Genomic DNA, 19,709 nt, shown 5'->3' on the forward strand with positions numbered 1-19,709 from the left:
ATATGAACAAGGAAATGGTCCCATATGCCAAAAGGAACGATATAGGCAAAATTATAGACACTTGAACTACTGCACAAGCAAATGGAATATCTTAATGCCAAGATTCAAATGGCTGGCCATTCTGAAACTTAATAAATTAGTACATTACTCTATCTGTCACACACGTTAACTCACAGCTAGATAACTCCCACTCTTGAAGATTCACATACGACTATTAAAATAATAACCACGTGTTCTAATCGACTATAGAATCCTATTTCCTGTTTACACAAATGTGAAAATCACATGGAAATGGAAATTTCTAGCGAGAATCAGATCGGGACCCAAACACCATAAATAAAATTAGCAGAAAGTTACCGTTGATTCAATAATATTAAAACGAAAACAAGAAGATACTATTTAGCATCAAATATGATAAACTGAAATGTATACTAGCAACAGAAGGAATTTCCAAGCTAAATTTTCATTAACATCAGCAAAATAGAGAAATTACATAAACTACTTGAGCTTTCAAGGCAAGTCATCTGAATTTCACCTTTCTGTCCAAACTAAACCCTCAAAGAACAAAAACTAGACAAAAAATGTAAAAAAAGAGGGCATCTATTTATCAAGGAAGGACTGAGCAATTCCTACATGAACTTATCCATCATTCTCTGAATTTCAACAGCCTACTGATTGTTTAATCATCATCCTCCTGTGAAAACATGAATAAAAATCATGTATAAGAACTCACAAATCACAAAAAATCAACAAACTAATAGACGATAATTAGACTCGTAAAAATACGAACCTCTTCACTTCCATCATCGTCCTCATCATCATCATGTACCTCAGACTTGGACTTGTCAGACTCATCATCAGCATCACCAGCAGCCTGTGTTGCATCGGATCAAATTAAAAATTAGAAATGGAAAAAGCAGACCATGAACACACTAAGGTTACATCAGTGAGAATATAGTATTTACCAGTTTCTTGTTATATGCATCCATGCTCTTTTGGTACTCAGCCTTCCTCTTCTCAGCCTTGGCTTGGTAAGGAGCTTTCTCCTAAAAGAACAAAGCAGAACTTCAGTACATAGTTCGTTTGAAGACAAAACGCATAAAGTCAAAAAGTCAACTCGAATAGAATTTTCCAGTATATGATTTGAGGCTTATACTCACTTCATCTGACAACTGTTTCCACTTGTCTCCACCAGCTTTGCCAACCTACAATTTAGTGAACAAAGATCAATTAAGCAAAAGGTCAAAAAACAAAAACCGACAGATGCTGCTGAAAATAAGGATCTACTTAGGGTAAACTACTCACAACAGCAACAGATTTGTTGTTTGGGTGCTTCTCCTTGTAGGTCTTCCTAAACTCCTCCCTTCATTCAAAAAGGGAATGAACACCGTTAGTATATCGGCCTTAAACACATAAAAATCACAAAACACACAACGATTAGATGCATACATGAAAACGAAGAAGGCACTTGGAGGCCTCTTAGGCTTGTTTGGATCCTTAGCAGCGTTCTTCGCCTTCTTACTCTCAGTAGCCTTCTTCCTTACACCAAGCCTATAACAATTCACCAAACTTTAACAACAGGAATCGAAAAAATTCTCACATAGAAACACCACAAAAACCTAGATCTGAAACCGTAAACACGAATCAAATCAAAACCACAACTAAAACAAAGTCAAACTCACTTGGTATCAGCTTTAGCCTTTGATTTAGCTCCTTTCATGATGAAACCTGCAACGAAAACACGAAAACCGTTGAGAATCGGTGATGAACCGGCGGAAAAAGGTGAAAACTCGGCCGAGGTAGTGAGTAAAGCGCCGTAGGGTTTACCTCTAGAGAGAATTGGATATTATTCGTTTGTGTGGATTTGGTGCGTTGCCTTGTAAGTGTTGAGTTGTGAATGGGAAAGGGGTCTATATGAAGGGGAGCGAGAAATAACAAGGGCTTTTCGCGCTGAGGGACTCTAAAAGAATTTTGCCTCTAAAAAATCGAATCGGAGATGATTTGGGCGGGATTTCGAAAATTATTTTGCCACGTCAGCGATCCGTGTGAATGTGTTTAAGTGGATATAGTGCTCTTCTCTTTTGAGATATTTTGGGTTTTGGGCGTTGTGTTTTCTCTGTGTTTCTCAAAGGGAGGATCCTGGCCGTTGATGAGGAATTATTGAGGAAGTTTGCGGACACGTGGAGGGATCTTAGGAGTTTGGGGTTTTTGGTAATTTAGCACACACGTGTAGTGGTTTAGGGGTGGAATGACGAAGTTAACCTTTTGTGTTATGACGGTTCTGTAAAGGGGCGGTGTGGGTATATTAAACAAATCTAGACAAATGGAATCATTGATGACGGATCGCGAGTGGGAGGGTGATTTGGTCAATTCACGAGGTGAAAGAATCTCTTCTTTAGTTTTTTCTTGCAATTACTTTTAAGAAAAAAAGTCAATAAGATATTTCTGTTTCATTTTAAGAAAAAAAAAAAGGTTAAAGATGAATGTGTGAGCAAGTATATTACAAGAGATAAGATTACAGTAATATATTTTGTAAAATTTTATTAAGTGAGATTTGGATAGATAAAATTTACATAAATTTTGTCATTATTTAGTGGAGATCGATATATTATTTTTGAAAAATTCTCATTTTGAGTGCGTCAAGTTTAAGTAAAACAAGAGGAAAACGACAAAGAAGACAGTAGTTATATAAGAAATACAATCTACATCGGACAAAATAATAATAACAGTAATAAAACAATGTAATTAAATACAATAAATAACATATGACAATAAACATCAAAAGCAAGAATCACGAGTAACAAACCTAAACCCTAACCCTAACTAGTAAGATAATGCTCTATCATAACTAACTTTTTTACACTAACACGGCCTTCATTCTATCCTATTTAAAATCACGTCCTTAATACTATGAAGTTGTATCTGTATCTTTTCTAATTACCTTTTCCTAATACTTTTTTTTGTCTACTTTTACTAATTCGCTTGCCCCCCTATAATTAGCCTCTTGCATATCCTTACTAGAATGCATACGCACCTCCTCTTCGTATGCTTAAATCATCTGAATTTTGCTTCCTTCAGTTTTCTCGAATAAGAGACAGAATAAGAATGATAATATTGAAAATAAGGTTGGAATGATTCCATAGTAGATAATACGAGAGAAGTGATGTTGAAGTGGCTCTGTTCATGTAAATATGAGATGAATACATACCTAGTGAAGAGTTGTTCAAAATTTGTTATGATGAGTTTAAAGAAATGCAGATATGATAAAAAAATATTTTGTGAGAGTGAGTAGACAAGACATTCCACACTTGCATAATTACGAAGGAATTTTCCTTAATGTGAGGGATATGACAGTCGAAGTTTAGGTTGAAAAGTTAATAAGTAGGGAAGACCCTTTGGGGGTGGCCCAGTGGTTTGGACTTGGAACTTCCATGTTGGAGGTCTTAAGTTTGAATTTTTTTGCCAGTCAAAGCAAAGGGTTTGCCTTCCGAGTCGAGCTCGTCACACTGGGCTTGCCTGGTACGAGTTACCTCTTTTGTGTGATTTGCGAGCTATTGCATAGGAGCAAGGGTTTTACCTCATGCGCACCCAAAGAATATCGATTGCAGATTTCTTTGTCATAAAAAAAAAAAAAGAGTAGGTATACGCGTTTATTTTTTCTAATCAAAATTGCTATATAGTATAACTCTACACTATCTTACTATTAGATCTTATTATTACTTCGTTATTATTTTTACTTTTATCATCGTAATTTTTTGTAATTGTTATTATTCCTTTTACTTTTTATTACTATTTATTTTCATACTTGATTGTTATATTTTTTCCAAGACAAAGATCTTTCAAAAATAAATTGATGAACATGATATCAACGTCTATTTCAATGAAAATAGTTAACTGAATTATATATTCATTGAATACTTTAACTTCTCGATTCTTGTTTTTAAAAGTAGAATAAAAACTGAGTAATTTAACCACCTATAGTTGAGAGAAGTTGCTAGTCATTGACATATCGATTATAATCAGTGGTGTGAATTCACGATTTTTCGTTTTTGAAAAATGAAAGTATAAGCGTGTAAATAAGTTTTTAGAAACCGTTGAATTCATTTAGGTTTAGAAATCACACTTTTGGCACGCTTTTTTTTTTAAAAAAAAGTGAAAAACAAAACAAAAACTAAAATAGGAAACAATAAAACAATAAAACGCTATCACAGAACTTCAAACTAGTGACATGAAGTTTAATTTTAGGTGAACTTGTCACTATGCTATCAATTTTTCCATGTCCTTGAAGGGAGTCTCTCTCTATATATATACAAAAATATAAAAAATTTATCTATATATATACAAAAATATAGAAAATTTACCTTTTATATATAGTGTAATTTTTTAAAAAGAAGATTTAGATGAACCCCTTGTAATAGCTAAATTCTTATACAATATGAATGTAATTTATTATAATCGAGTGATTTAAATGAAAAAATAAACATTAAAGGATCGTTTGGTTTAATGTATTAATCATATTTTATCTGTATCGAGATTGTAATATATGATCATTGTACGAAAATCATTATAAGAATAAATAATACAAGGATTGGTATATAATGAGTAGATATTATGAGAATTGTTTTAATGAGTAGATATTAATGAGAATTGTTTTAATGATTATATATTGTAAGGATATTCTTTTGTATTTAGATACTTTCTGTTGACATATTATTACTACTACTACATGTGCTGTTTATTTCATTTTCTATTTGAATCAAATAATTTATTTTTTTAAATATTTTTTAATAATCTATATAGAAATATTTAGATAATATTCTTATCTTCAAGAAAGAAAAAGGAAGAGAAGAAAAAGATTAAAAATAAATAAGAGGAAAATCAATAAAAATAAAAATAATAACATATTTATTAAATTTTTGTAAACGAGATCTATAAGGATAGAGACTAAAGTATACACATATCTTGCTAGTACTCGATGAAGGTATATGTTGTTTCTAAAATACCTTAACTCAAGAATAGCAGATTAAAGTAAAAAAAAAAAATCATAAAAATATAACAACTAACAAAAAAAAAAAACACTGTAAAACTTGTAATCAATCAATAAAAATAGATAAAATAAAATAATTTACATAATATTCTTAAATAAATATTATAAAGACTAATTTTACAAATACAATATAAAAAAAATAAAAAATATAATAATAAACAATAAATTATTAAGAAATCAAGCCACCGTAATAACTGATTGTCATAACTAGATTTTTACTGTATCGATAATAAGTTCACTAGTTGTAAGTGTATTTTATTAAAAAAATAAAAATAAACGAGGAGCATAATTACTTTATTTTCAAATATTTTTTATAATGTTTTTATTTTATTATTATTATTATTTTTTTTTTTTAAAAAGAAAAGGAGAGTCCAAGCTCATATTGGTCCCAAAGGAGACGAAGAAGAAACTTATAGGGTCATACAGATCGGAAAATCCTTAATAGATTAGCAGAAAAGAGCGGTTCGGACGGAAAATCAGCAGAAAATGGAAGAATCAACGGCGAACCTAGAGAGGTCGGTAGCCGCGCCGATGATATTCATTATAGTGTTAGCTTTGCAGTTCCTTTCTCGCTTTATCGAAATCAATAAAAAGGTTAGTTTCTCATCATTTCTGATGTTTATTTTCGCGTTATGTTAATTCCACAATGAATCGATATGAACTGTATTGATGTTTTAATCTTAATTTTGATTTGGTGAAATAGTTGCTTTTAAATCTCCATCGCTATTTCAATGATTTGATTAATTCAATGTGGAGGCTTGAGTCAATTCGCTTTGTTCTATTCAATTATAGACATCTGATAGCAATTGATTTTGAATTTTTTTATGATATGATAATTTTTTCAGAAAGGTTCTACAAGTTCAGAAGATTTGCAATTGCGCGCAGAAATCAAACAGCTTCTAAAGGAGGCAAGTGCCTTGTCACAGTAAGTGAGCTTCACAATGTTTTGACAATGATGCACGATGGTGTTTGGGCCAACTTGAGCTCACACCTCAATTAATCAACTAGGCACCTGCTATCCAGCACAATTAGTCAACTAGGCACCTGCTATCTCGTCTACCACGAGCACAAGTACATGGTAACTTTGTCTACCAAGGTTTAGACAGATGAAAAAATCGCCTAGTCGTTTTTGTCTTTGCTGCGATTTGAATCCTGAATTCGTACTGTCCGTCACAGTTTCAGTGACTGTTAGTGCTCACATGTAGTTTCGGTCATAACTATTATCTTTGCTTTGTATGTCAAAGTATCCTAAACAAGATGCCGTTATGTTTTCTTTGTTGTGATTTTTTCAAAACTATCCCTGTTTGTAGAGTTATTTACTGTAGTTATACTCGATAGATAATTACCTCTTGATAAGTTAGTAACAGGTAATTAAAATAGGAAGTGTAGTCTTCAAGAGACTACAGGATAATTTTCTCTTTTCATAAAATAAATAAAACTGATCTTGTCATTATGGAAGTTCTATGATATGGAAAATATGATTATGCCTTCACGTGTATTTCAGGCCTTCAACATTTGCACAAGCTGCAAAACTGAGGAGGTTAGCTACAGCCAAGGAGAAGGAACTTGCAAAAAGTATGGCTTGTATTCTATGTTCTTTAGCTGTATTCGTAATCCATATCTAGAATCGACTAACACTATAGTTGAAGGCCTCATGGCTCATAGAGCGATAGATTATTTGTGAGTCCTACTTTCATTTTCTCGTTTGAACCTAGACTCAAAATGATTACAAGTTTGCAGCTTTGATGACTATTCAAATAGGAACATGGCTGTGCTGCCATGGCTTGACATAGTAACTTTTGGAAGGAATATTGGACTTGTCTTCTGTCCTTTCTCCACTAACTTGCTGCCAGTGACAATTTCTTGACCCACTTAATGAAGTGGTCCTTCTTCCATAATTGTGCCCAGATTTATACTGCCTCTAATATAGACGAGAGATACATTCATTATGCCCCATCCCACCAAATTACATTTATGATGGAAAGAATCACCTCGAGAGCTAATGATTTTTTATCAATAGCATTACTAAGCATAGAACAAGCATTCTGTGATGGAATTCCAAAATGATATGAATTTCTCCAGTGTACTCAGATTACCATCACTAGAGAACCATGAGATGAATGAAGACCCGGAATTAGTTGGAAGCACATTAGGTTGTGCCAAACTGCCAATGTTATGATGATTCAAATTGTCTTTAGTACTTTTGCTATTGAATGCCTGGATTGAGCTGAATGCAAGAGTAAAAAATTGTTTTTTGAGGCTTATTGTAGAGGAACAAGGTGCACATACTAACTCTTTTACCTGAACATGACTTCTTCTTAGTATTTCCCTGTCCTATCCTATTCTAGCATATGAAGGAATTTAAGCTTGCATGTAGTAGCAAATTAATTGATATTTTGGGGAGATCTCAGTGAAATGGGTCTCAGTGGCTGTACTCCTTTCAGTTTGGAGCCTGTGAATGTTGGAGCTCATGGACCAAGTGCAGATGCCTACCATGAGGAACTTAAACCGCTCAACCTTTAAAGTCGCCTCAACAGGAAATTTATACAATATTCTAATAGTGATAGTTGAAGTTTTCTTCCAGAAGCTGGACTAAATAAACCAAGTCTGTCTCCTCCTTATAGTTAGACTTATGAGAAGTTGTGGTTAGTGCTTGTCTTTTGCAAATTACTGGCTTTATGTAACCATATATATTCAAGCAGAAACACATACAAAGCACAGATTAACATGCTGATTCTTTCCTTGTTAATAAGCACAAATATTGTGGATACTTTGATCAAACATCAAGTTTAGCACGAATAACTCCTGCAGAGAAGTAAATTCTTTGGATGACATTCTTGGGAAGGCATTGTGTTTTGGATTCTGATTTTTCTAGGAGAAAAAACTGTCAATTAGCGATTCTTCATATTGGAAGGTGTAAAACATAAACTACAATGCTACCAAATGGATTGATCCAAAGGAAGGAAGAGAAAAATCCACAATTTATTACTGAAAAAATACACTTTCCTTAATTGAAAATAATGATAAAAAGACTCTATAGGGATGTCTTGCGTTGAACTTAAACAAGTGAATCAGAGATAGGAATGCTAAGATAGTAATATTAGTGGTCTTGAGATCTACAAGCAAGTAAATTTGATAGTCAGGATGGGTAAATCATGGATTTAAATCACTAAAGTAGGTTTGCCAGATTGAGGAAATGTGTGTAACAGACTACTTTTCAAACTTGAAGGTGGCTTTCTAGTCTGGTAATGTGACTAAGCTATGATCCAAAGTATATCACCTCCCTATCTAGTGCTCTCCTCTATGTTGATATTTCTTTCTCGTCATTTTGTCTTATTCACTTGCAAGTTACACATCAGTCTTCATAGCACATACAAACTAGTTGATATTGAGGTTTAGGTATGTTTGTACGGTTAACATACAAACTAGAGAACTTTTAGTGTTAGAAAACTTAACATATTGGACTGGAATGGAACGGGTCCAAATGAAGTGAATTGGTAATGAGGATAAATCATACTATCCTCAACCAGCTGGGGTTTGAGGCATATAACTTATTGTTGTTTTTGGTGTTCTCTTTATAGCATATTCTATTTGGGTGAAATTTATCAATAAATTTAATTAGTCCTCATCCTCTGATGAAGATCAAGAAATTCACAACAAAGAGGCGAAATTGTCACATGATTCATACACAAAAGGCCTAACTATTTTTCAGGTATGCATTGGATTCATTAAGTGATTTTTACAAGCTTCCTTTAAGCTGTAAGATGCTTATTTACCCTCCTTAATCACACAGGTCTTGACATACTTGTTGTTGATCATTTGGTTTTGGCGTATTCCTGTGGCTTCCATATCTAAGCAGCTCGTACAGCCTTTTGGTAATACTTCTGATTCCTAGATTAGTGAGCTGTAGCCATACCTACACGACATTTTGTGACCATTATGTATGCTTTAAATATTGTTTACCCATTTATCAATTTGCTTTGCTCGTCTTCCATTGTGATTTATGATATATTATTGCTTTCACCGACTTTTAAGGAGATCCTTGTTCTTGTTTCCATAGATATCTTCCTGTGACATACTTAGCTATTGTTCTTCCACTTCTGCAGGGAAGATGTTGTCTTGGCGAGCTGGAGGCCCTGCCAATGAAAATGTTATGGTAATGATTAGTCGCCATTGTTTCTCTACTGTCATTTATTCTTTTAGGGGATATAGTGACTGAAAATAGAGCATTCCTGTAAGGGGGAGGGTAGGTCTTGGGTTTGAGACTCTGAAGGTAGAGCCAGCACTCGTGCAACATATCACATTAAAGCAGCAGCTCCTGCATTTTTCCTAAGACACCAAAGTTGCTTGTCTTTTGGTTGAATGACATTTTAATGGTTTGTTTAATGAACTTGCAGGTGGGGATTATTCCGTGGTTGATACTGTCTACTAGAGTCGGCAAATCTATCAGCCGAAGAATATTCAAGTAGGAGGAGAAAGTAGAAGTGACATCAGTGTATCGGACCATTTTTTTTAACTATCCTTTCATTATCTATCTTATGTTCTTACTAATTCATTGAGATTTGTAAATTGAATGTGCTATACCTCTGTAAGAAGTACCCTTGTTCTTTTTCTGTAAGTAGGAACAAATGTGTTGAGTTAGATGTCATTTTTGAAAGGAGTGCTTATTTTGGTTTTGAAAAAAAGCAAATGCACTTCGTTTTCTTGGGTTTTTTGAGGTATAATTTTGTAGAGTTCATGATGTGGATCTGTGAAATTATAGTGCGCACAATTGGTATACAAAAGAAGTTTTTTTTTTGTAATCGTCAATGACTTGCATGATCACTTCTGGTTTCTACCGTCACTTCTATTCTTTATCTTGGTCTTGTTTATTGGAGTTATTTTCCCAGTTCTCAAACAACAGAAAACACAAACTGACGAAAGGGAAAAGAAAACACATTTGATTGTCGAAGACCTTATTTTAAATTTGACTGCGTAATACCAATTTTTCATTGCTCAAGAGGATATCCGATAGAGAATTCTTGTAGTTTTTTAAAATAATAGGGAATTTTTAGAGATTATGATATTTTAAGTTGTGTATTTATATAATTTTTCCTTGTTTTAAATCACTACTTCAGTCTCTATTTATTACTCACGGTGAGTTTTATTTGTTAGATTTATTATAACCTAATTGAGTATTGATGAAACTTGTAATTTGGAAAATTCTGTAATTTGTTTGGATGAAAAGAACCATAGCCAGTTTCCTATAATTCACAAGCATCTTTTAGGTGTCACGAACTGATTTTACAATTAGTCAGTTCATGTGTTTTTTTCCTTTTAATGCAAATGACTTAAACTTCCTTAAAAATATAAATATATAATACTAAAATGAACGATAAAAATAGAATAAAGAGGTAATTTACAAAAGATATTAGGGATAAAATAGCAAAAAGCTTAAATCAAATCAAAAGCGTGTAGAAACTATACCATCATAAGTTGAAGATGACCATCTTATGGTTCTTTTCGACTGATTTTACCTCATAAGCCAAATCTTTTTGTATTTACCAACAAATACATAGATGAGCCAAAAATTACTTAATATAAGATAATTTGGTAAACTACTAACTAGATTTTCTATGGTGTTATACTAATGCAACAAAATGCTTGGAGAACATCCCATTGCAAGAAGTGTTCTCTATAACTCCAAAAAAGTGGATTGTATTCTGGGGCAAAACTGCTCACTACGCTATCTGCAAACATCACCAAAAATATAGCACAAAATCAGCTTTAACTGGCAAGACATGTTATGAACTCGAAGCACCATCATATTCTACCATTACCTGCAACCCTTAAGATGTACTATTCTTGAATGTCATCATACCTCCCAATGTGGCCAGCTGAAATAACAAATGTTTTATAAGACGCTGAGAATGAAGGTAAATCATCACAAAGAAAGAAAAAAATGTTACCTGTATAATTTATCTGATGTGACCTCCTCCACCACCATGCTAAGATGTACAGGAACATCATGACTTGCTCTTATCACGACCAACTCCACAGATTCTCCAACATTATTCCACATGTTTTCGAATAGCTAATGACAAAAAAGCACACATATTAGAACCAGTTTGCATCCTACATTGCACTGATAAACACAAAACTAAGTACAAAAGAATAACTACATTGATAAAAATGAACATGCTCAGTTGCTCTCAGAGCGATACAACATAAGGAGCTCACAAACTTGTGAAGAAGCAATTGACATACCCTAAACAATAACAAGAAAGGTAATATACCTCCAAGAAACTCTGAATTCTTTTTCCACCAAACTGAATTATAACATCATTGGGTTTTATCCCAGCAGATTCAGCAGAAGAACCAGGTAGGACCTGTTGAACAGTTTTATCCAGCAATTAGTAACAACGATTTAACTAATTTCAACTAACAACATACATGGTTGAACAGACTAACTTTTAATAACAAAAGTTCATAACAACCTGCGCGAATAAGTTGGAACCATGTTGTTTACTACTTATCTTTTGCATTTGTAGCATGTTCAAAATTTCAGCATTTACAAATTAAAATGAAGTATTTTTCTTATGCACATGAGTTAACATGGACAATGAGGATTCATAGGGCCAACTCCAACTAGTTTGGATTGATGTGTAGTTGTTGAATTTCTTTATGCGTATCATATAGAAACGGGCACCTGATCACTGCACTCAAACCTAGCCTATTCTACCCTGGTGCTATAATGTGCCTACTTAATTCAACAACTATAAAGTAGAGGGACATCAATACCATCAAATGAGCGATTTCCAACAAAAAAAACTGTAATAATATATAGAGCATACCTCTTCAACAATGACACCTTTCAAGACATCAGGGAACTTTGAAATAATTCTTTCCAGAATTCGTAAGCGAGCTGCATAAAGGTTAGTTACTTCCATCCCAAGCCAAGGTCGACGTGACTGCCTATAATACAAATAAAACCTAAAGATTAGTACCAGGTATTTGTGATTAGATTTTCTATAAAAGTCTAAATGATCTCCACTTTTCTTCATTACATTTGAAACAGAGGTCCATCATGGATATGAGAATGGAACAACATATCTCCAGAAATAAAGGTCATAATTTTATCTGTTTTGCAAATTTTTCTATTCAATCTTTTGCAAGTTAGAGATAAACCAAGAATCGAAATAAAGTCTATACATTAGCAGATCATTAGGCAACACTTTGACACCACAATTCCTTAAAACTTGCGGTACCTGTGTTTCTTATAATGCTCCCACCATATGGAAGCTATATTGATTGGCAAGAATGCAATAGAGCCTGGATCATAAAAGCAAATACCAATGACTTCTCCATAGCGGTTAATAAGCGGCCCCCCAATACCGCTCTACAATAACAAGGAAAAAGCCCAAAATTAGCAATGTTAGAAAAACTATCAGACAATAGATATAGATATAACATACATATTATTTGTCATTAATTAAGAATATTCTCTCTCAATTTCATATTAAGTGATGCTATTAGCCTGTCACAACCCATAAGAAAGTTACTCACTCCTAGAGAGAAGTGCTTTACATCACATTCATGTGACAATATTGATATTCTTGAATTTGGAACAAAAGGGAGTATCCATTAGCAAATAAACAAAGTGACTAACTACCAAAGTAAGAGATAAATGTGAGAGAGATTTCTTTAAAAATAGTGAAAGAAAGTTACTCTCATAATATTGCAAGTCGCCTTGAAAAGCTCTTTACACTCTAAGTCATCGTCGCAGTGATCAATGCTACAAGGATCAACCATAAAAATAATTGAGAGAGAAGTCTCAATAACAAAAATGTCAATTGGATATGTTTGTAATAACATCAAAGTCAAACGAAAACACCAACCAGAATTCACCAGGAGCAGCCGTGATATCATATGGCTTCGCATAAAAACGTCCAACTGCAATAACTATATCTCCAGGAACAAGATCAAATGAATTTGAATGTGGACGAAGTTGAAATGAATTCTCCTCAGTACTCTGGAGCTGGCTCGGATCAATCGTGATAGAATCACTTAAATGAGCCAGGGATGCAATTGGAAGTGGTGTGTCTGATTGAATCTTCACGGCAGCAACATTGTAGTGGAGGTCATACGATTCGATTTGACCATCAAATGATCTTCCATTGAATAGGTACACGATAACCTAAATAAATAGTTATAATTATCAAATAATCTAGCAAGAATTGACATAAAGAGGATCACCAATAATCAAGAGATTAACAAATAATAATTTGGTTAAAGAAAATATTAGATAAATTTGAGAATGGGATAAAAAGAAATCACCAACCCTGATATTATCCGCTATAGAATTTCCACTCGTGGAACACCTAAAGAGACTTGCAGAGGTTAATATTATACTATAACTGTCGACACTTTCTATAATAGTCCCAGAACATTGAAATATCTCTTTTTCCCCTGCAATGAACACAAAAATAAAGAAACAAATATAGAAGGAGGCAGCAAATATGAGAAAAGAAATAAAACTATTAAGAATAAATACCCGAGTATGATTTAAGACTGACGACAGATGTGGAAACTTTTAAAACAGCCCTCTTTTTGTAAACATCTAAATGATTATTTTGAGGATTCAAATAAAATCCCTGTTCTGTTCGACTCAACTTTACTGGTTCACTTACAAAGTCAGAACCTGCATAATTCCAAACAAACAACATATGAAAATGAATTTTGATATCAAAGAAGTTAGAATTTTTTTTATGAAACTCACTGTATTGAGCCTCCTTTTGCTCCCTCTTCCACGGAGTAAAAGCTTCCACCCACTTCCTTTTAAAACCATTAAAAGTCATAATTTACCTACAAAAGAAGTCATTTTACTCCGACATAACCATTTGAAGGATTAAAATCAAATAAAACACTAATATGCAATCAAATTAGCATTTAACGATAATCTGATTTCAACACCTCTGAATATTCAACTTAAATTGTACCAAATCATAGGAAGCCCTCTCCCATATCACCACATCAAATTAAACATACCAAAGCCAGATACTTAAACCAGGTTAGAACACATAAAGAATAATAGGGACATACAACAACAACATCGAGAAAAAACACATTTGGACGAACAATAGAGCAGTAAAAAAGAATCAACAACAACCAGACAAAAGAAGCCTTCCACATTGCTCTATATTCTGCATTCCATGTTTCCCAATTGAAAATATGTTATTATGTCCCAACTACCAATGTTGCTAGGCAACAAGGTTGTACATGAGAGTTCATGAGGAGAGGTGATAATGCAATCCGGATTTGAGCTAAAGGAGGTTTTTCATTGGGAGTTAGTTAAATTAACTAAAGCTGATTTAGTTACAGTTTATCCCTTTAGGATATTAGGGGCATTTATTAGAAAAATAATTTATGTATTATTTAATTCCTTGTTAATATAATACATAGCAAACCATGGTATTAGACTATCAGCAATATATGGATAAACAGAGTTAAAGACAAAACTACCATTAATACACCAAACCAAAATATACCCCAACACAATACAACTAATCTCAGCATAACTAGGGTTTACATCACTGGTTTCGTTAGTTATTAACTTAGTTCAAATCAATCTTTGTGCGTCCTTGTTTGTTTTTAAAAAAACAAAACACACAAGGAAGAAACCATCGATGAAAATAGAAAATAAAAAATAAAAATGACGATAAATAAGGATTAATATCAAAAAGGACTTTCGAATTTCAAATACGATTTACCAGACTGAGAGTCCGCAGGAATATGAGCTCTCGCGGAGAAGCAGAAATCTCATAAACATGTGAGCCAAGTTGGCTAAGCGAAATCAACCTTATTACTAAAAGCGGAGTAGTTTTTTTATATTAAATAAAAATGTAATGTCTAGGTGGTCACTAAATAATATTATATTGTATATGTAAAAATAATATAATATATGTATAAAAGTTAAAAATAACCTTTTATAATATGTATTGAGTTCTTAAATTTTTTTAGTGAAATTTTTAATTTTATCATTGAATTGGGGTTTTGGAGGTTTATCTCTTGCATATAAATAGACGAGAGGGATCCTTCCAAACCTCTACCCTCTGTTTCAAATAGAAATTACCTATTTTCTTTAGTTTGTTCAAAAAAATAATTTTTTTATAATATTTTAACTTTAATTTTATGTGGTATATTTAAGAGCACAAGATTAAAGGGTATTTTGATATATTTGACATAATTTTAATTTAAAACCACAAGATTAAAAGTCTTCTTTCTTTTCTTAAATTCCGTTTTAAGTCAAACTAGATCATCCTTTTTAAAACGGAGTGAGTAAGATATTCAAAAAAAATTAAAATTATAATATATATATATAAATAGAGAGAGAAATTTTAAACTCATAGACATTATAAAATTAGATATTGACTTAGTGATCGAAAAAAATTTCTAAATTTACTTTAAGTTTTCAAGTTTAAATTGCGACCACTAAAATTTTATGTAATTGATAAATAAAGCTAATGTGAAAGCCATACTAATCGAACCAAAAAAGTTTCAAAAGCAAACACAAAAGCACTTTACAATAATTAGTCAATGAACTATGGATATAATAATAATAATTTGTGATGATAAATAAATATGTGAGTGATAGAAAATACTATTATTTATGATGTAAAATATAAATTTATTTTATTTTAATTTTTCTTAAGTATAAATGTCTTAAATTAATCAACTTTTTATCATGTTGACAGTTTAAGTGTATTTCAAATATTTTGATAAAAAAAGTGTTTATTAGCAATTATTTATCAAACACATCAATAACTTTTTTTCAAATATAACACTTTTATTTAGACACATAACTACTTATTCTAAAAATAAGTTTTAGCTCTTTTAAATGTTAAAAGTTATTTTTTTAAGCCAATGCAAACGGGCTCTTAACACAATTGTGGCTGGTCCAAAGGAAATATAAAAGGAAAAGCACACTCGTACTCAAAAACAAAAATTACTTATAGATAGCCATCTTTTACTTAATTACTTTTTGATATAATTATAGTATATATGTATATATATATATATTCTAATGACATCAAGAAGGAAGATGTAGTGTTTCAATGAAAAGTATTTAGATACCATCAGAATTTATTTATCTATCTATATATATATATCAACAGTGGTTCAATGAATAGAACAAGGAGTAGTTAGGTAAATAGTTTGAATGTGGGTCAAATTTGGGTAAATACGTTATCTAATGAGTTCAGTTTATGTAGCTTTTCCAATTATTAAAAAAAAATTTATTTAAATACATATCTTATTTTACTGTAATCTATAAAACTTTTTTTTACCATTTAAAAAAGTTACAAAATTTGCTCTGGAATACATCTCCTCTCAGATATATACCTCTTTTCTTGGATACAGTTATCCCCTCTCTCACATACATTCGTGAATTATGTGTCCACAATTTTTTTGAAGAGCAATGCATCTCGAGTTCACGATTTATGTATCCGCATATCTGTTGATGTATTCAAAATTCTTTAATTTTAAAATTTTTTGTATTTTAAAAAATAAAAAATATACTATAATTAACTCTTAACAATATATATATATATACACACATAAAGCACTTAAATTTTTTTTTATGAATTGCGCTGATTAGTGCTACAAAATACATATTTTGAAATTGCATGCTATAAATTAATGATTTTTTTTTAAATAGACGTGTGTGGATTGGCTTGTGCAACCTACCGACGAATTTCAATGCAATAATAATTTAATTATACTATTGATAATTGTATAGAATGATTTTGTGTTTAGATCTTAATATAAATATTTAAAAAAAAAAATTCAGGGCAGGAAAAGAGAAAATCGAAGAGGATATTACAATATGATTACAAATACTATTATGTTTAGATGGTTAAATACTTAAACTAGTAAAATTCCTCATATAAACAATTAAATACAAATTTAAATGAATGTTAAAAGAGAAAATGGTTACCCCTCTAAACTGTTTAAAACTTGAATTATTATCACTCTAAATGCCTACGTGGCAAATATAGTTAATATTTTTCACTAATATATGCATTTTATTTTATTTTTTAATTTTTTAAAGTTATTTTTACTTATAATTTGATTTCTTCTGCACGACAACTTAGTAGAATATCAATGGCAGCTATCATATATCGATTTTTTTTATTCTATATTCAATATCCAAAAGACCCATGAAAATTTCTGTATGAGTTGACAATTTTTGAGATTCGATTTCTTTCCAGTTTGAAGCTAGTTAGATGTATTATTTAAGGATTTTTTTAAAAATGTTTCAAACAGTCAATTCAATGGGTGAATTTTACTTCAACTTCAAATAATACTTCTCAACTGACTTGCATATTGTAATTTTCTTGCAAATATGATAAAATGCAGTTCATATTCTTCATTTTTTTGTATGATTGTCACAAAAATTTGATGCAAAACCACCTAAATCTTTTTTAAATTGCCTCAAATTTTAGATATAAGCTTATCTCAACATTTTGATACTTTTGATTAATTACCCATTCAAACGGAGCTCGTCAGTGGTAAGTCAAAATTAGAACTCAAGCTTATAAGCTAACTTTAATGGTGGTTTCAAGTTGTGCTTCAAAGTCTCAACCGTTAGCTTCGATTTTCAGCGATACGATATTCTTTGAACCATCGACGAACTCAGTTTCTCCTAATTTAAGAATATAGATTCACAAAATTCAATATGAATGCTCTCAATTTTTGTGGAGTTCCAACATTCATCATATCCAAAAATCATTGCTATATATAAATTCAATTATTTCAAAGAATATCGTATCGCTGAATACCTAGTACCAATAGTGCCTTAGAGACTACCCCTGAATATAGAATTATGGGCGATATTTGGAATAGACATGTGTTTGTTGATCCTCAGTCTTTTACCTATGAAAAGAATCTTCATCCTTTTGTTCCTACGAAACAAATGTGTGGCTTCATTTGTGGAGAAGGTTGTTCAGGTGGCCCTGTTTTCAATGTTAGAGGGGAAGTTGTAGGAAGGTTGCAATGTCTGCAAATGGATATGAAATCGCTATTCACATTGCAATATTGAGAGAAACATTAAGGCTGTTTAAAGAAGAACACTCAGACGACGATGAAAATGGGAAAAGAAAAGCAATACCTCATTCTAAAATTCAGGTTCATACCATCTTTAGTCTAAATTATTTGTACAAGTAACTCATTGTGCTCAACACATCAATTTAATGTAGGCTGGAGATTCAAATAAATTCAAAGCACATCATGTCGATCGAAAAGGAAAAGGTAAGTTATGCCTTTCATGAATATTCATTTTTTGACATCTTCCTCATTAGACTTCTCTTTTAACTACCACTTTGTTGATGTGGATGAAAATTGTCCCCTACTGATAGTTAGGTTTTATTAGTGGGGGCATATTGGATGAGGCCTGTAGTAGGGGGTAAGTTATTTATTTATTGGAGTAGAAGTACTTACCATCTTTGTTAAGTTAGTCTGATTAGCTATATCATTTTTTAAATTAATTTTTATGACGTGTCAGTATTGGAGATAGAAGATGTATGTTGAATCTTGTCCAGATTTTTCGGTGTGTATGATTGATTTTGGATTCTAGGGGTAATGAATCCCTTATTTTTAACATCCCAAGTTGAAATAATTTTTTTCTGTATTTGTAAACTTGAGAATCAAGGTACTTGCCTTTTCGGCATGAAATAATTTAACCTGGGTCGTTCTTCTTTGTTACTCTGTGTTGGTCTTCTTATCTGTTGTCTCCGTTTTGTGAAGGTTATTGTTTGTCAAGGTTTGATTCTTTTGGGATTTGATGTGCTTCAATCGGTGGATATGGTGTGATACATATTTCTTTGAAAGTGTCTTTCTCTTCCTCCGTAGTTTCTGTCACAGTATCCGTAATTGTATCAGCAACGATTCCATTGTTGAGTGGCGCAGGTGGATTTAAATTTTCTTGGCAATAGTTTATATTTTGGTTATGATAGAATTTGGGTTTTTCTAGTGAGAAGTTTGACCTTCAAGATAGTGTTATGTGACGTCCCGCCACAATTTTAGTCTCATTTGGAGTTCGAATGGGGGCAGAAGGATCTAGAGTTGTGAAGAGGTCTACAGAGAACTGTAGAACCTTCTAGATTTCTGGAAAAGACTAGAGAATTCATATTTAAGATATTTTTGGAAGAGTTTAGCATATTCTAAAAAGTGTAGAATTCTTTAGAATATGGACTAAAGTATAAATATTTTTGAAACTTGTAGAGTAATTTTATTCATACTTAGGCCTTTAGAAAGTAGTATAAATAGAAGACCTCTCATTTGTAAATCAATCCAAGAAGAAAAGTTGTAAGCAAATCTTTCAAAGTAATACAAGTCTTCTTCTAAAGTTTTCTTTTGCTCTTTCTAAGTCTTTTTTTGCATTCTTTTAGCGTTCCGAATCTTAAAAGCTTACTTGAGCTTACAAGATTATGAAAAATTCGTGAGTAAGTTGTCAAGTGTCCCACGGGGTCTTAGCAAATACTCTAAGTCCATGACAGTTAGTTCCTTACAAGATCATGAAAGATTCGTGAGTAAGTTGTCAAGTGCCGAACGGAGTCTTAACAAATACTCTAAGTACGTAACAGTTAGTTCTGAAAGGAGAAATTATTTTCAACCTATTAGTTAT

At 32.1% G+C, this 19,709-nt stretch overlaps 3 protein-coding genes across 4 annotated transcripts; 1 reads left to right on the forward strand and 2 right to left on the reverse strand.

Moving 5' to 3' along the window:
* Nucleotides 1–447: 447 nt before the first annotated feature.
* Nucleotides 448–2,123, reverse strand: LOC101257131 (HMG1/2-like protein). The gene is made up of 8 exons (XM_004232517.5): nt 1,828–2,123; nt 1,683–1,728; nt 1,450–1,551; nt 1,306–1,363; nt 1,161–1,205; nt 966–1,046; nt 791–874; nt 448–694 (listed from the first exon to the last, which is right to left on the reverse strand). The coding sequence occupies exons 2-8, from the start codon at nt 1,718–1,720 to the stop codon at nt 680–682; spliced, it is 423 nt and encodes a 140-aa protein (XP_004232565.1). The 5' UTR covers nt 1,721–1,728; nt 1,828–2,123; the 3' UTR covers nt 448–679.
* A 3,244-nt stretch (nt 2,124–5,367) lies between these two features.
* Nucleotides 5,368–9,856, forward strand: LOC101256829 (protein GET1). The gene is made up of 7 exons (XM_004232515.5): nt 5,368–5,641; nt 5,893–5,972; nt 6,552–6,622; nt 8,689–8,759; nt 8,841–8,922; nt 9,154–9,203; nt 9,445–9,856. Exons 1-7 carry the CDS (start codon nt 5,534–5,536, stop codon nt 9,514–9,516), a joined length of 534 nt encoding a protein of 177 aa, XP_004232563.1. The 5' UTR covers nt 5,368–5,533; the 3' UTR covers nt 9,517–9,856.
* Nucleotides 9,857–10,444: 588 nt separating this feature from the next.
* LOC101256542 (putative protease Do-like 14) lies at nt 10,445–14,926 on the reverse strand. 2 transcript variants are annotated; one of them, XM_004232514.5, is made up of 12 exons: nt 14,797–14,926; nt 13,806–13,891; nt 13,581–13,727; nt 13,368–13,495; nt 12,925–13,223; nt 12,755–12,821; nt 12,295–12,425; nt 11,881–12,001; nt 11,323–11,415; nt 10,996–11,120; nt 10,867–10,923; nt 10,445–10,776 (listed from the first exon to the last, which is right to left on the reverse strand). In XM_004232514.5, the coding sequence occupies exons 2-11, from the start codon at nt 13,882–13,884 to the stop codon at nt 10,902–10,904; spliced, it is 1,212 nt and encodes a 403-aa protein (XP_004232562.1). In that variant the 5' UTR covers nt 13,885–13,891; nt 14,797–14,926; the 3' UTR covers nt 10,445–10,776; nt 10,867–10,901. The 2 variants fall into 2 exon arrangements, with proteins under 2 accessions (XP_004232562.1, XP_010316465.1); XM_010318163.4 differs by lacking the exon at nt 14,797–14,926 and adding an exon at nt 14,196–14,333.
* Nucleotides 14,927–19,709: the final 4,783 nt, after the last annotated feature.

This window comes from Solanum lycopersicum, chromosome 2, assembly GCF_036512215.1.
Source record: "Solanum lycopersicum chromosome 2, SLM_r2.1".
Classification (NCBI taxonomy): Eukaryota; Viridiplantae; Streptophyta; class Magnoliopsida; order Solanales; family Solanaceae; genus Solanum; species Solanum lycopersicum.

Coding starts and splice junctions, on each gene's coding strand:
- LOC101257131 (XM_004232517.5), bottom strand. CDS start 1,720: ATGAAAGGAGCTAAATCAAAGGCTAAAGCTGATACCAA. Junction 1,364..1,449: donor AGTGCCTTCTTCGTTTTCAT/GTATGCATCTAA, acceptor TTTTGAATGAAG/GGAGGAGTTTAGGAAGACCT. Junction 875..965: donor ATGCATATAACAAGAAACTG/GTAAATACTATA, acceptor GATGCAACACAG/GCTGCTGGTGATGCTGATGA.
- LOC101256829 (XM_004232515.5), top strand. CDS start 5,534: ATGGAAGAATCAACGGCGAACCTAGAGAGGTCGGTAGCCGCGCCGATG. Junction 5,973..6,551: donor GAGGCAAGTGCCTTGTCACA/GTAAGTGAGCTT, acceptor CGTGTATTTCAG/GCCTTCAACATTTGCACAAG. Junction 9,204..9,444: donor CTGCCAATGAAAATGTTATG/GTAATGATTAGT, acceptor ATGAACTTGCAG/GTGGGGATTATTCCGTGGTT.
- LOC101256542 (XM_004232514.5), bottom strand. CDS start 13,884: ATGACTTTTAATGGTTTTAAAAGGAAGTGGGTGGAAGCTTTTACTCCG. Junction 12,426..12,754: donor CGACTTGCAATATTATGAGA/GTAACTTTCTTT, acceptor TTGTTATTGTAG/AGCGGTATTGGGGGGCCGCT. Junction 11,416..11,880: donor AAGGTGTCATTGTTGAAGAG/GTATGCTCTATA, acceptor ACTGTTCAACAG/GTCCTACCTGGTTCTTCTGC.